General features: G+C 34.5%; 1 protein-coding gene across 1 annotated transcript in view; it reads right to left on the bottom strand.

The window, feature by feature from the left end:
* Nucleotides 1-15,600, bottom strand: part of WDR27 (WD repeat domain 27) — an 88,086-nt gene that overhangs the window by 27,244 nt on the left and 45,242 nt on the right. The window contains exon 23 of the mRNA XM_066314360.1: nt 9,873-9,971. Within this exon, the coding sequence (XP_066170457.1) occupies nt 9,873-9,971 (99 nt within the window). The remainder of the gene's footprint in view (nt 1-9,872; nt 9,972-15,600) is intronic.

The following is a 15,600-nucleotide window of genomic DNA, read 5'->3' as shown; positions in this document are numbered from 1 at the left end:
CAGAAATATGTACCCTTGTAAGGGTAGAATTTATGTCATAACCTTTGTATAAACTGTAACCTTGCTATGTACCTTTTCTTAGAATGATAGCTCTACAATTTCTGTTTCCTTTTTTTATTATACTATTTATTACATTTGGCATCATATACTTACTTGAAAAATTCTGTAATATAGGAAGGTTAGCTAAAATCCGATAACTGAAATCAGATGTTGTTTTTGACTGCTACAAGTTTCTCACCCTCGGTGTTCTGTCCAAATTCGAAGTGTGTAATTAAATTTCAATTTCTCTGCTCTACAAAGGCTCCTATCCTACACTCATCATGCTATCTCAAACCTAGAATTTTAATTGTAAAAAGCCACCATCTCATCTTGCAATAGCATGTGTTATATTTCATCATGATCTATTTTAAACCAGTGAAGAACAACTAGTGGCTTTTCAGGCCTTCTGCTGAGACAGAGCTAATAAAGGTTAATGGACTCAAACTGCCTACACATCATCAGCATTTGTACAAGGAATCTCTTGCCTAAAATATAAGGTTTAATATTATATATAATTTTTCACTGCCTTCAGTACACCAGACCATGTAAGACCAGGGGAAAAAATGGTATGGAAAGGCTGGCTTTCAAAACTTTTGAACTGCCATGGATATTCAGGAATAATTCTCCCTGTGTAGTCCATCGCTTATCCTGGGAAATATGATACCAGCATACCAATATTTTTTTTAAACATTTATAACAGTGGGGAAAATTCTGATATTGATCTACTAATTTTCACCTCACCCACGAAATTTATGAGCACTAAAATATCTCCATCAAATTTCAACATTCTGAAAGGTCCCTCTTTTTTTTTTTTTTTTTTTTTTTTTTTTTTCAAATGTTTAAAAGGAGAAAAAGCCCAAAACACAAAGAGAAAAAACACCCAAAGATGGGTGAAAACAGAACTGCATAACAGAAGAGAGAGAAGAAGGAAGATCCTTAAATCTTTATATGATCGATCCATAGAGTTTTTGTCAGAGAAAGCCATACTTGACCAACTTATGTTACAACTCAGGAAACTTCCTATCCCCTAATTACAATGCCAGGTCTATTCCTAACAAATACTCTTGAATACTGTGATGATTCTGTCTTGACTGTAGTCAAGAGGAAAAAAATCAATTTCTGCTGAATATATAAATTTATAATTTGAGATTTAAAATTATGAGCACTCATATGTCCTTTTGGATACACTAATAAAATATCTTTGCCAGAAATTTTTCTTGGCATGAGAACGAGAAACAAGATTCATATTTCACTAGTCAATTTTTAAGACCTGTGTTAGTAAAAGTTGCACAACAAAGTAATTTTATTTTCCACTTTTTTCAAAATTTCATAATTAAATTGCTAAATTTGAAAGTAAAGAAAAAAATGTATTATAAATGTATTAATAAAACTATTTTTCTTAATCAGGGTCAAATGTCCATAGAAGTAAAAAAGCCAATTAAAAAAAAAATCTCCTGGCACTATTAATTCAATGTAGAATTTCACAGCTTTCACACTTTCTCAGAAATGCACTTATTTCATTAATTTAAAGTGCATTTTTAATGTGTCTATAATGCGTATGGTACACATAGATGGTAAATATATACACCTATTCAGAAAAATATGGGTAGAGAACAATTCTAGATATTTCTTTGGGATTCAGCTATCCTTAGCATTTCCCTGCATTAAAGCAATTGTATTTCCCTTGAGCAAGTATGGATGCTTGAATTTCAACTTGTTAATAAGAAAAAGGCTTCACTTTGTCCCAAAAGTTCTAGATAAAAAGATAACCATATCTTCTTTAAGCATTTTTAATACAAAAATAATTCCTTCACTTTAGAAAGACACAAGATGGAGACCTCATGAGAGCAAAGTCTATAGAGTCATGCCAAGAGAAAAATTGGCTTGAAAAATAATTTTTATCTTAAATAAAGTTATACTCAGTAATCCATAATGATGAATAAATAGATTTTAACACATTATTTGGATTCAGAAAAGACCACTAAACTATAAGATTTGACATGTCTGTATTAGCTGTAAGAAAACTTGAATAATCTAAAGATTGTGAGACAGTTTTAATTCTTGTGAGCATTGGCTCTGAAACAGATTCAGAAAGACAAAAGAAAATAAATAAAAATCCTGTCTCCACTTGTAATCTTTGTGACGTGTCCTTGAAAGTGGTTTTGGAGCTGAATATCCTTGGTATTTCAAGCAAATGACAGTCTCATCTTTATTCAACTCGTGGTGAGTACAGGAAATAGAATAAAATAAAATAATTATGTTATATTATGCCTAAGAAGCTATGTTGAATATGTTCACAAAATCATCAGAGGAGTGGAGCTTCTCTCCTAAGACAAGCTGAGAGAGCTGGGGGTGCTCATCCTGGAGAAAAGATGGTTCCAGCAAGATCTTATTGTTGTCTTTCATTACTTAAGTGTTTTTTAGAGAAGGAGAGTGACCCTTTATACAGTCAGATAGTGATAAGACATGGGGGGGATGGTTTTAAATTAAAAGAGAGATTTAAGTTAGATGCTCAGAGAGTAGTGAAGCAATGGCACAGGTTGACCAGGAAGGCTGTGGATGGCCCATCTCTGGAAGGATTAAATACCAAGTTGGATGGGGCCCTGAGCAATGTGGTCTTAAGGGTGGCAGCCCTGTCCATGGCAGAGATTGGAAATAGTTTGTATTTAATGTACCTTCCACCCCAAGACATTCTATGACTCAGGTTAAATAATCACACACATAATACATTGACATTTTTAAAAAGTCTTCATAATTGTCATTTTTCTTTTTCCAGATATAGCTTCTTTCTGCGATGAACAGTGTTGGTCACTCATGACCTGGTCACAGAAGAAAACGATAGTGGCAGAGTCAGTGTCATTCTCCCCAGATGTTAGCAGAGAAGCAGAAATAAAGGCATTAAATGTTGGAATAAGTCACAGATTTGTGTTTGTTTCTGGTGTGCGATGGTATGGCATGGCAGGATATATCAGCAGGGAAGTTATCTATTTCTTCCAAGAAATGTTCTTACGTGAGCAAATAACTAGCTGGATAGAATACAGCCACAATTCTGTAAAAAACTATGCCAGTGTCTCAGCAACTACAACATTCCAAACAGATCCATTGTGAATGATTTATGAAAACACACAGATTAACTAGTCCCTTCAGGTGACAATATCAGCATTTTAATGAATGTATTAGCATAATTTTTAAATATTTTAAACAGCATTCTTCAGAAGCACAGCAGCTAGGAACAGTGGTGATTGCAGATGCTGAACATCTCTATGAGATAAGAAAAAGGGGCACAGGATTCCCTTATCAACCTGTACTTTTCCCTGGCTACCCCACCACAGCACAGCCCTGAAAGCAAGAAGACAAAGCAAAAGTCCCCCCAGTTGCCAGATCATCTCACTGGGAAAACTTGTTAGGAAGTGCAGAACCAAGCACTTCTGAGACTGCTGTACTTTATGAAGTGGACTGGAAGAAGACAGGCACAAAAGGTAGCTTTAAAGAATTTCTGCTTTGCACCTTTCTCCCTTTATGCTGAGCACAGTCAGATACTGCCAGGAGCTGGGCCAAGATGTTTGGTGTGGCTATATCATACTCCATCAGTCAGCTGGAACCATTTTATGTTGCTATTTTAATTTAAGACAGAAGTTGAGTCTGTTTTTCTTTTCATATTTAATCTGTTAGCTAAGACTTAGCTTTCCCTTTTCCAAAAGCTCATTTAGAATGCAGCTTATTCCACACTTCATTTTGCTTGTATTTCATCTAAATATATATTTTAATGGCTGAACTCTGATTTGTTATACATCACATTTGTTATATGTTTGCACCATGACTGCCAATTAATTTGGCTTTAAAATTCTCAAAGACTATGTAAGGGAGAATCTTCTTGGAATGCAAATGCCTGAATTTTAACTGAAATTGAGGAAGAAACTTTGTACCTATTCTACATGAAAAGGCCAGAAATTGGCCTAAATTTTAAAACTGGAACTTCCCACAGAATGGTTTCTAGTATTAGCAAATGTTCAACTCCATTCTATGAATACTATCTGTTGAGCGAGTTAAATGCAACGCTTTTCAAGAAAGAAAAACACCTTCACAGCTTCCTAAAGTGCTAAAGAATAAAATAATAAACAAAATAATTAAATTGTAAAATCTATTTCTCTATAAAAAACATAGCTGAACAAACTCTTATCCATTAGTCCTTTAGTTCTTCCTGTTTGGCAAAGCTTCACTTCTGCTCCTCTGGACAGAGGAGGAGACCATATTCAAAGTACACTTCACAATTACCTTTCTACATGCTCTTTCCTGGGGCATGAAAAGCAGATGCTCACTTGCTTCTCCCTTTCAACATTGTATTACTGGCTCCTACAAGACAATCGTGTAATGTGTGAAGGGAGCAAGTGAGTTTTATCTCATCTGGAAGCCTCTCTTTATTTCCTTTGAAAAGCTGGGGTTATTTCTACTGAACATACCAACTTTCAGAACTGTTAAATCAAGAGCAACCAGCCTCTGGCTCTCAGCAGCTCTGAAAATCAGGTCACAAGCATCTCACTTTTCCTATCTTTTTCAGAAAAAAAGACTTAACTAGAAGTGCAGAAACTATAATTCTTAACCTTGCAGCTTTCATCTCTTACTTAAGGCTTTTGTTCCCGCCCTCTAGGCACTCTCTTCATCTCTCCAACATCATCACTTCACTCCATACACATGTTCTTTTCCTCCAGTTATTAATTTCCACCATTCTCTCTTCATTCTCTGACAGTTTCCAAGAAGCTATCTGTCCTCCAAATTATCCCTATGACTAGAGTTAGTACCTTTCCTTCCCTCTCTCATTCCACTCCACAGGGAGGCCTCTCTAGATATTCGGTAAACAAAATTCACATTGAACAGTGGAGTAACCAATTGCTCCATATCAGCCCTTCCAGCCTAGCAGTGCCATTCAATGAAGTATCTACCCTTGTAAGAAGTACCATAAAGATTTTATGACAGATGTGCTATGAATTGAGATGCTTGCCTCTGAAAGCCTATTTATCTAAAATTCATGTGGCGTACAGCTGTATTTTGCTGGCAACACACTTAAAATGCATGGAGTATTCAATGATTAAATTGAATTATGTTGTCCTTTCTAGCTTGTAGAAGGCTCTTTCTTTCTCTTTTGAAATCTGCCATCCTTCTGCATACGTTTTCATATTTATTTGCAAAAAATTTTTGGCATAAACAATTTTTTGCACTAAGCAACATCAAGTCATATTTTAATATATTGATAGGCAACGTTGTTGGAGTTTGTTAGAAACTGCAAAAGAAATTATCTTTCTGCTATAAATAGAGACATATATGTGAGCAATGAACTCTTAATTTTGAATTCTCAGGGACTGGAATAAATTCAGTAGGACTATCTGCTGTGTCACACTAGTAGCCTAGCTATCCACAGACTCAACCACCCTTATAGCAGGAGAGTGGAACAGCTCAAAGCTCTACATTCTTTTCTGTCAAAGCAGTTTTTAAGATGACAAGGGCCAAGATCTGCAAACATAACCAATGGCTTAAAGGCAGCAGCCAAACAAGACACTGTAAGAAACCAAGTCCACTTTGAGAATCTCCCAAAGGTGGGTAGAGTTGAAGATATTTTTCCCTCAAGATACTTAGACTGGCACTTCTCTGCTTTGACTCAATTTCTAAACTGTTAAAAGTTTGAAAGTTGAGCAGTTATGTAATTCTCCAAACCTGAAGATTATCTCAAGATTTTTAACATGTTGCAGGCTTGTATACTACACAGTTTTATCAGTCAATGATTGGGAATAATATTTTTTAAAAGCACCATCTTACATTTTAAAAACCCAAAGTTTAATTCATGTCACAATGATTTGTTTGCTCATAAATACTCCAGGTGCTGCGACCTTTTAGAGAGAATTTTCTACCCAAATTCTACCTCTCATAAGTCCTAGTGTCTTACAGAATTAGAAAGGCCACATGCAGCTGCCTTGGACTTTTACATGAGTGTCTTGGTACCATTTACAAGTCAATCTCTAACAACCCATGAAAGATTAGGACAAATTGCATTAACTGCTGTCCCTTCTATTTTTGATTAATACCATCATAATAAACCTGCACATTTGAGGATGGAAAAGAGAAGAATATTAAACATGATGGTAAATAAAAAAATTTAATAAAATTTAATCAGACTGATACTTCAGTAATTTGAATAGAAAAATTAAACTGGTATGTTCATAAAGTTTAGGAAATTTCCCTTCCATATCTTCATTCACTTCACTGAGATTAACCAAATATGAGTACACAGATTTAACTAACAGTTCAAAAAGACAAGTAGAGAAATACATTCAGCCACAGAAGAGGTCAGCAGGAGGCGCTTTTTTTTTTTTTTTTTTTTTTTTTTTTTTTTTTTTTTTTTTTTTTTTTTTTTTTTTTTTTTTTTTTTTTTTTTTTTTATGCAACTCTTTCCTTTGGCTGGATGTTGGTAAAGAAAATATCTTCTTACCAGATATAAACTGCAGTACAGTCTTTGGCAAAGTCTTCCTATAAAGACTACATTACTCTTAAACTGTATAAGGAATACTTAACAAAAGAGAACAGGTTTATGAAATGAGGAGAGAGTTTAAGAATTGATATCAAGACACTAGAGAACATGCTGTCTTTTTTTAAATGGGAAAAACATTTACCAGTCTCTCTCTTTCTTGGTCATCTCTGATTTGCTACTCCATTTTAATCATACTCTGCATCAGAGGGTTCTCAGCCAGGCCAGCTGACTGACTGCAAGTGCAGGCTCAACTCCCCAAAAGCGTGCAACTACCACTCAGAGTATCAGCAGGGTGCTAGCAATGCACACTGATTTCACAGTCATGATTCTGTCATGAAAAAATAACTGCCTTCACAGCATATATCAATATTCAACTTCACAAAAGTAGCAGATGCGAATAATGTCCCCATTTGTTTTTATCCTGCTTCAAAAATACAGAGATTATTTGTTGTTTCCATATTTGGAAGATAACACACCCCTTTTCTAACTAAGACTGACCTAAATGTGTTATAGTTAATAACTACAATTATTATAGGTAAATAGTACAATAACGCTTAATAATTCTGAAAAGAGATTAAAATGCTACTGATGGTTTTGGTAAAAAAAACATTCTTCCCTACATAAATTTTGAACAAGGACCGAAAACCAGGAAGTGAAAATAAGGAGCTAAAACTGAGAAATCATCTTGAAAATTAAGATAAATGCAGATTTTGTAACTTATTCCCCTTTTCCAGCTTTCACAGCAATCATTTTATAAATGATTGCAGAGTACCATATGATAAAACAACAATGCCCCCTATAATAATATCCATCCAGGTTTTTCCTTCTTTTCTGGAAGAGCACTTATGCAAGTGAGAGTTATACGAATGGTTGGAATAGGCTACCTCATGGACAGGTGCTGGGCAAGCAACAACTGAACTGGAGCGCTGACAGAATACTTAATTTTTGGCTGGTGGTTTCCACAAGCAGAGGGCTTAGCTATAATGTCTGAGTTTCACTCATCAGACACTTTCTTTTTCCACCCATTTATCTTTCTCCTCCCAATGTTTCCCTTTGAGTGCAATGGGGCTTTATGCAGTGGCTGCTCAGAACACAATATAAACTTTAATTGCATTCATTCAAACATTGGATGAAACAAGAATAGAGTCAATTTTAAATCCCTAACCAGTAGTAGCAATGGTCTTCCAGTATTGAAATCCTCCAGTATTGGAAACTCTGACTGCCTAATACAAAGTCATTCTTTTAAGGTATGGGATTATTCTTTTCTGATTAATTTGTGGTTTTCTTCTTTTCTACTCTACAAGCTTATCATTGCATTGCTTAGGAGTTTCTCCTAGTGCCTGGCAATGTAATTTTATGCTATATTCTATGTTGGAAAGCCCAAGTAGGTTTTTGATGGTTTTGTTTTGGTTTTTGTTTCTGTAACTCCCCCAAAAATAATAACTTAGAAAGCATTTTGTAGTGCAGATAATGCAGAATTATTTGGTTAATCAAATTTACATTTCATCTGTAGATCTGCAGCAGCTTTACACATTCCTTGATTTTTAGTAAAGTGTTTCTGCTCTTCAAAGTCTTTCCTCACAACAGAAAGTGTTGGGGAGAGTATGGGGAGAGTCATCAGCTGGTTCAAGACCACAGGCCTTGCTTCTCAGGAAAGAGTTCTTCAAGAAAAGCATTTGTGGCTCTTGAACTTCAGATTTGGCTCTAACTATAATACTTAATTGACTGTGTGATGTATGATAAAATTCAATATGAAAGGGTTTGTGCCCCAAGGCACATTCTCATAAGAGTTTGGCTTGGAGTCACAGACAAAGTTTATTTTACACCATTTGTAGATTCTGCCCCCTTGACCAACAACTGATTTTTCTGAATTTAGTTATTTCCAAGCCTTGGTTCATACTACTACTGCAATTGAGACTCTAAACTTTTAAAAATTAAACTCTAATCAGACATTTTCTACCAAACTGCATCCCAACAACTGGACCACAGATCAAAATGCTACAAGACTACAGTCAGCTCTATTCTCATACTATAATTTTTTTTCAGAAATATGTTCAGTGTTAAATCTTGCACCACTCTTCATTTGGGTGCAAAATTTGATAAACCACACCATTTGGTTGAATATTACATTGCTGAATCTAAAGACCAGAAATACATAATGTTCACCCTAAGACAGCAAGCAACAATTTCTCTGTTCAAACAATATCTACATAAGGAATAAAACTTCCAGAAATTCTAAAATCACAGAACTGCTAGCATATACATTTACAAATGGAAGGAGATATATAAATGTTAAAATACTCCTACAAGTAAAGGAATTTTATTTACTCCATAATTTTCTTTAATAGTAACAAGTATAGTCATAGTCAGTGGTGAGGAGGCAGTGAAGTAAGGAGAAGCTGCTTACATAAATATACACTCTCACATTAACATATATAGTGACCACAGCTGTATCTTTAAAGTAAGAAGAAAATCAGGAAGTATAAGGCTTCAAAGCAAATTCAATACATGAAAATAAAGAAGGTAAATTCACAGGATTAAAAACAGCATACAAAGAATTCACATGATAAACTAGCTGCAAGGAAGCTTGGGTGTCAAAATAAAACCTGGAAAACAAACTTTTGTATATATTGCTGCACTACAATTAAACTATTACATTGAAATATAATGCTGTTAGTGCAGTATAATGATCATTAAAAAATAGAAATTGTTACTTCATAATGTCTAACTTCTTTGAAGTACTTTTCACCTATAGATATCTGAAAGGCTCAAAGCACAACAGTAATAGTTTTTCAAAATATTGTGGTAAAGTTATTTCAATACCTATTCTGACACAGCACACTTAAAATAATGTGGCTTTCAGGCCTTTGAGTAATGCCAACAAGCCTGAGGCCCTTGTCATTTCCCTATCCCCATGTATTTTTCTCCTACATTCTCTGAATTAATGGTCTATTCAAGTAACTTCACATGGATGTACTTTTCCCAACATTCAACATGTACGAGTTCAAAAGAGTTCCCAGGAAAGAAGACTTCTTTGCAGGCCTTTAATCAGGGCATTTTTTTCTCTGTATTCATGGGGAATTTTGCAAGAGTTTATAACTGGCACAATAACCTCACTACAGCTGGAAGTAGATGAACAGCCCTACAGATGCACAGCACATTGGCAGGTAAATAAAAGAGAAGACTACAGAATAAAAAGCAAGACTCGAGGGAGGTGGGGATGGTTTTTTTGTCATTTTGTAACTTTAAAATTATAAAATTATAGTTATTTTACATGTTTTCATTACAAAGAGGAAAAAAAGCAGTTGCTTACCTGTGGAGATGAGGGATTAAAACTGACATTAATTACTGATTCCGTGTGTCTCCCCAGTTTGTGTAAAAAAGTGCTTGAACGCATGTCATATACATAAGCCTAAAAAACAATGAGTTTATATTTTTACTTTTAAAAACTCCCACATTTTAGAACCATTAAGTTGTAGTATAGGAACATTAAATATACAGAGAAGTTAGAAAATTTTAATTATAGCTAAACAGACATGAAAGTCATCAATATCTTAGAACTGATTTCTATAATTTGGGATAATTTAGCAAATGCTTAAATTAACTCAATTAAAAAAAAAAAAAAAGTATTTAGAAAGAATAATGCACTCTTTCCCCAGTAAATAACTAAACATTAGGCGTACTTCAAGAAACAGGTAAAAATTAACCTTTTAAATATATATTTTAAATTATGTTCTTTGGAATTTCAAAACTTCCTTTTAAGTGGAATCTAATACCTTTCTAAATTAGATAACTCCAATATTAAGTTATTTTTTTTAGTTTCTACACAGGTCTTTGCTGTATTTAATTGAACAGCATAGAATTCAACACCAATTCAATAATAATACAGCTGCTGCAGGTATCATCAATGAGAAAAAGCATACTGCCTGCCTATGTTCCTCAAAAGGAAAAGGGAAAATTGCTTTCCCGGGAGAAAATTAAAATTTTACTGATACAGCCTCAAATAAAGAAAAAGTGTCAATGTGAAATTGCATCAGGAAACTACCCAAAAATTCACTGAAAATCATGGGCATACTGATACTATGAAAATGGTAGTACTGTGATATTATATCAGCATTATTTTATTAAAAAAATAGTTTTGAAATAAATCCTTTAGTATAGATTTTCCACACAAAAAATACTTGTGAGAGTCACATGCAGACACATGGGATTGTTTTAGAGTATTCTTTATCTAATAAAATAAATACTTGTAGGACAGATTGTAAATATACAAGACATATTAATACAGACACATTACATGTTGGCTTATTTGGTACATTATAAATAAAATTTGTATCTAAAAAGATAGAATAAATTATGAAGCACGAAAGATTACTCAAAAATTATATTCCAAACTCTAAAGTTTCAATGAAAAAATTAAGCATCCATCATCTTTACTAAATCTCTGACATTAATAAACATGGAATTTAGAACACAACCTGACATAAACTAAACCGAACTGTGTATAGACTCTTTTACAGCAGTAAATGTTACTCTATTACTCTGTGACTTAAGTTTTTTGCTGATAGTTCCCTAAAAGATGTTAAATCCTTTAGACTCAAGGCAGCTGAACTTCCCCTAGCAGACAGCAAATACCTAAAAGTCCCAAAAACTTGTGGACTCAACAGTCTTCCTTCCCAATTCATGAAAATATTTATAGACCAATACCGGTTCTGAAAGCCTTTAATGTACCACTCAGAAAACAAATCTTATCATTCAACACCAAAGATTGTCTAGTCTTAACCAGCACTGAAGAAACACTGGATTGTTGTCAGTGTCAAATATTCCATTCACAGTCATATTCACTTGGAGGCAAAAAAATAAGCTAAATGTAAATCTACTTAATTGGACCCATTTTATAAATCTCACATATCCTGGATGCAGACCCTGATATGGAATTAAAACAATCTACTGGCATAAATGGAGTACCTGAAAACAGACAGAAATGTAGGTAGCCATTTTTAAACTCTGGATCTTTTGTAGCATTACACACAGATATTGCCATACTGCGAAAGTAGCCGAGTCTCCAGCAATGTGCTAAAATCATTGTCTCTTTCCTAAAAGGATACAGCAAATGCTTTTAAATTACAAATTGTTCTTTAAAAAATAAGTTTAAAATATATCAGGAAATCAGTTATAATAATAAATAGTCATTGTTAGTGGTATAAAAGCAGCAATTTTTATTTGTTTGTTTTAAAGTATATGGCCATAACAGAGCTATTGTGACTTCCACCACTTGGAACATGACCAGTTCACAAGAGAACAGAACAGTAAGTGGAGTCCAAAGAACATAATAATGACATATAACTTTTATTATAAAAGCGACATATAATGACATAAAAGAAAGCATGCTTATGTATATGTACAGAAATTCTTTCCTCTAAATGAAAGTACAAGACCATGTATTAGTACAATCAGTCTATACACAAGACAGCTCAAGGTTTTGCAGTTACCACACAAAAACTGAAGAAAAGCTCCTTGTAAATTCCTCCAGTTGTTTAATTCACATAAAAGAATTAAGAGGCACTATGGGTTATTTACTTCACATGATAAACAGGTTACAGTATTGCCAAGCTATTGGGCTTAAACAGAGAAGGTTCAGAGTTCTAACATAACAGTACCCTTCCCTAATTTTTCAGGGCGTAACACCACATCCATCCATTCTCATCCCTCCAAAGAGGCTTTCCATTCTTCATTCTGATGATGCTGCACCATGACTCACCTAGTTCCAAAATTATCAGATGCTGACATTTATCTAATCTCTCAGTACCTGTAATATTGTACTCTCTCCTTCATACCAAGCTTTGTCATGCTCTATATCACACAACCCTGTTGTCCAGACTCCCAACAGGTCTTCCTTTCATGAACAGAGTGCTAGAAATGACCTTTGTAATCCAGCAAGGATCTGGTGTACAGACTGTAGTCAGATTGTACTTCACCTCCACAGTTCCAGAACAAACTACAGAGGTCATGCTCACATAATTAATTGGAACATGCAAGTCTCAAGAAAACGAGAGATAAGATGCTGTAGAAGTCCACATTCCAGGGAAACTCCAGATAGGAAAGGAGTGCACTGAGTGAGAGATGAACACAAAGCATTACAAGATGCACAGGATGCTCTTACATACCTCACTAAAAAAAATGGTATTTGTGAAAACAAATAGTCATTCTAGGGAGAACAGAGTAATAGGGAGAAATCCTTCTTACCAAACAGCCCTCTAAAATCCCAAGGACTTCTTGTCAAAATGGTTCAACAGTATCAAAATATTCAGTAAAGTCATGACAGTTTCAAGTGTTTGAATTAAAATTAAGTCCTATTCCTCATAGCTGTTGAAAATATCTATCCCCTTTGGAACTGTGGGAATTACTAAAACAGGACAAATATGTAATATTTTTTTTAACACACTACAGAACTTCGTTAGAAATAAAAACTTAAACAGAATAGAACTGTACCGTAGACAATAAAAGGAAAATTCATGGGTTTGGTATATACAGTAAGTCACGTGGACTCTGCACAACTGACACGTGGTTCTAGTAAAATAGGTTGCCTTACTTCTCTTCAGTCCTACTCACCTTCCCTTTAATGGAAGGAGGAACAAAGAAAAGGCAAAGTCAATGATGGCAAGGATCAAGAGCACAAAATGCTCTGATTCACAAAGAAACATGCTCCGTCTTTTAACCAAGAAAACATATCACAGAGTGACATGGTTAGTGAAGTTAAATTTTTTCCATCATAAGCTAGTGGCTTACAGAACTTTGCCAGAATTATTCAATAAAACTTAATTTTCCATTCTAAGTCCTCAGTTTAATTTGGGAAGGACCATGTTAATTTTTGGCTTAATCTTTATGTCTCTGTTCCATTCTGTAAAATAGATGTGATAATATTTCATTATTTTTTGAACAAAACTCCAGTTTGTTAAACCTAGGTATTCTGGTAATTTATGCTCTTCCACGCTATTTCTAAACAAACAATTCAGCTCATCTCTTTCTTACAAAAAAATGCTGTGAAGCAGTCATGCTTCACTATATTATTCACTATAATCTAGTGTGTGTATTTGGTGCTGTAGTCACACTTCTCAGCTTAAAAGGCATTCAAACCCTAACCTCCTACCTTTCAAGAAATGATTCTTAGCCCTGAGCTAGAGATTAGATTGGAATGCAACACTTTTCCAAATTATTACATTGTACAACTAGATCCAGTGGATCAGAGGAAAGCCATGACGAGCAGCTACTGGTAGAAGCCCACCTGTAGCTAACCAAAGAAGCACTGAAACACATGGCAAAGACCTGACATGGGAAAGCCCTTTCCTCTGACCTTTACCACAAACATTATGCTCATATTGAACAGCTGCAAGGCAAACCACACAGAACGGGGCTGGGAACACAACCTGCCCGTTGCACATCACTCTTCCAAATCTATCCTAATGAAACTACAGCTAAACATTTTTCTGATACTGTATTCCTAACCCCATAAATCTTAAACATTTACGTGTTATGGTTCAACAGAAAAAGGGGCAGAGTCTCAAGCTACACGTAAGAATAGTTTATTACATTGTGGAAGCTATTATCTTCTCTTCCAAAAACTGAAAGGAAAAGTAATAGTTATTTTCTGAGTAATTTTGACATGTAAGACAATAAAATCTCATTAAAAGAAAAACATCATATAAAAGTATATAAAACCAGCTTCTGTTTAAGTAGCTCCAGCCAAAGATATTTAAACTACCCAGTGATAGTCTAAATTCTGAGAATAAAAGTTAACTTGGTTAAAGATTGAAAGTACATTTATTTTTAACTTCAAAAGTTTAAAAACAAAACATAACATAAACCCCAAAGAGAATTGTATTTTAACAGAACACTCATAAGAAGAGAAATAACTCCAGTACAAACATTCTTCTGCTATAGTCTGCCATCATTTTAGTTTTGCTGGATTTTCTGAGGTTATCCAAATGGTTTTTCTGTTCTATACTCACTAGATTATTTTAGCATAGCCTTCTCTGTAGGAAAAAAAAAATAAAAGAATAGTAACTGAATTATAAATTATACCATAACATTAGCCAGAGAGGAATAAAAAAACCTTGTAAATATAAAATCAATGACAGAGAAAGAACAGATTTTCAGCAAACCAAATGTAATGAAAAAGAAAACAAAACAGTCTAGGCAGCATTCAGCAACGCCCAAAATGCAAATGTGCATATAATGCTTTAGACTTTAGCCAAAGTCAATTCCCTTTTTTTATATTAAGATGAATTTTGTCTAATAAAAATACTGATTCAGTAGATATTAGTATTTCCTTTCCATTTCTTGCTGAGGGTCAGCCAAAAGTAAAAATAATTTACCTGTACCAATAGCTTCCAAAGAAGTTTCCTGGACTCACAACCACATACTTACTTGTATTTCCTTTCACTTGTATTTCCTTTCACTTGACATTTGAAGAACATTTGAGTGGTCAGTTTTCAGTAACCCAGAGTGTGACAGTGTATGTAGCACCTTACAAGTATACACAAGCTTCTGCTTTCTTCCCTAGGCTTGTACCAAGAGACAAGGAAGAAGGGTGAAGGCCCTTCTTTGAATGGAGGAATTCGTATCCAAATGGAAAATTACTTAATTCTACTGCATTGGTAGACAGAATGTGCTTGATAAATTGACACTTTATCTCCAGACATTCACTGCAAATTCTTTCCCCTGTTTTCTCACACTCCAAAGGAAACTTGTTCCCATCTGTTCCCGTTACCCCCATAGTCCAACCCACAGCTATGTATATTTGTGTCAAACTACTTACACTCCTACAGCCTCCTGAGATAGGAAAGAGGGGGAAGCAAATCATAAACACTTGAAGGATTACAGAAGAATTCTCCTTGATATCAGTTTTTGCATGAGGATCGAAAAAGCAACACCAGATTCAAGGAAAACCCTTTGTTGCTGTTGTGGCTTTAAGCTGAAGCATGTATTTTACAAACAGATCACAGGAAAAGAGCACAATTAACAAACAAAAAGACATTGAT

This window comes from Sylvia atricapilla, chromosome 3 (assembly GCF_009819655.1).
Source record: "Sylvia atricapilla isolate bSylAtr1 chromosome 3, bSylAtr1.pri, whole genome shotgun sequence".
In the NCBI taxonomy this organism is placed as follows: Eukaryota; Metazoa; Chordata; class Aves; order Passeriformes; family Sylviidae; genus Sylvia; species Sylvia atricapilla.
The sequence above is the reverse complement of the archived record's forward strand: the minus strand, read 5'-3'. Positions and strand labels throughout refer to the sequence as shown.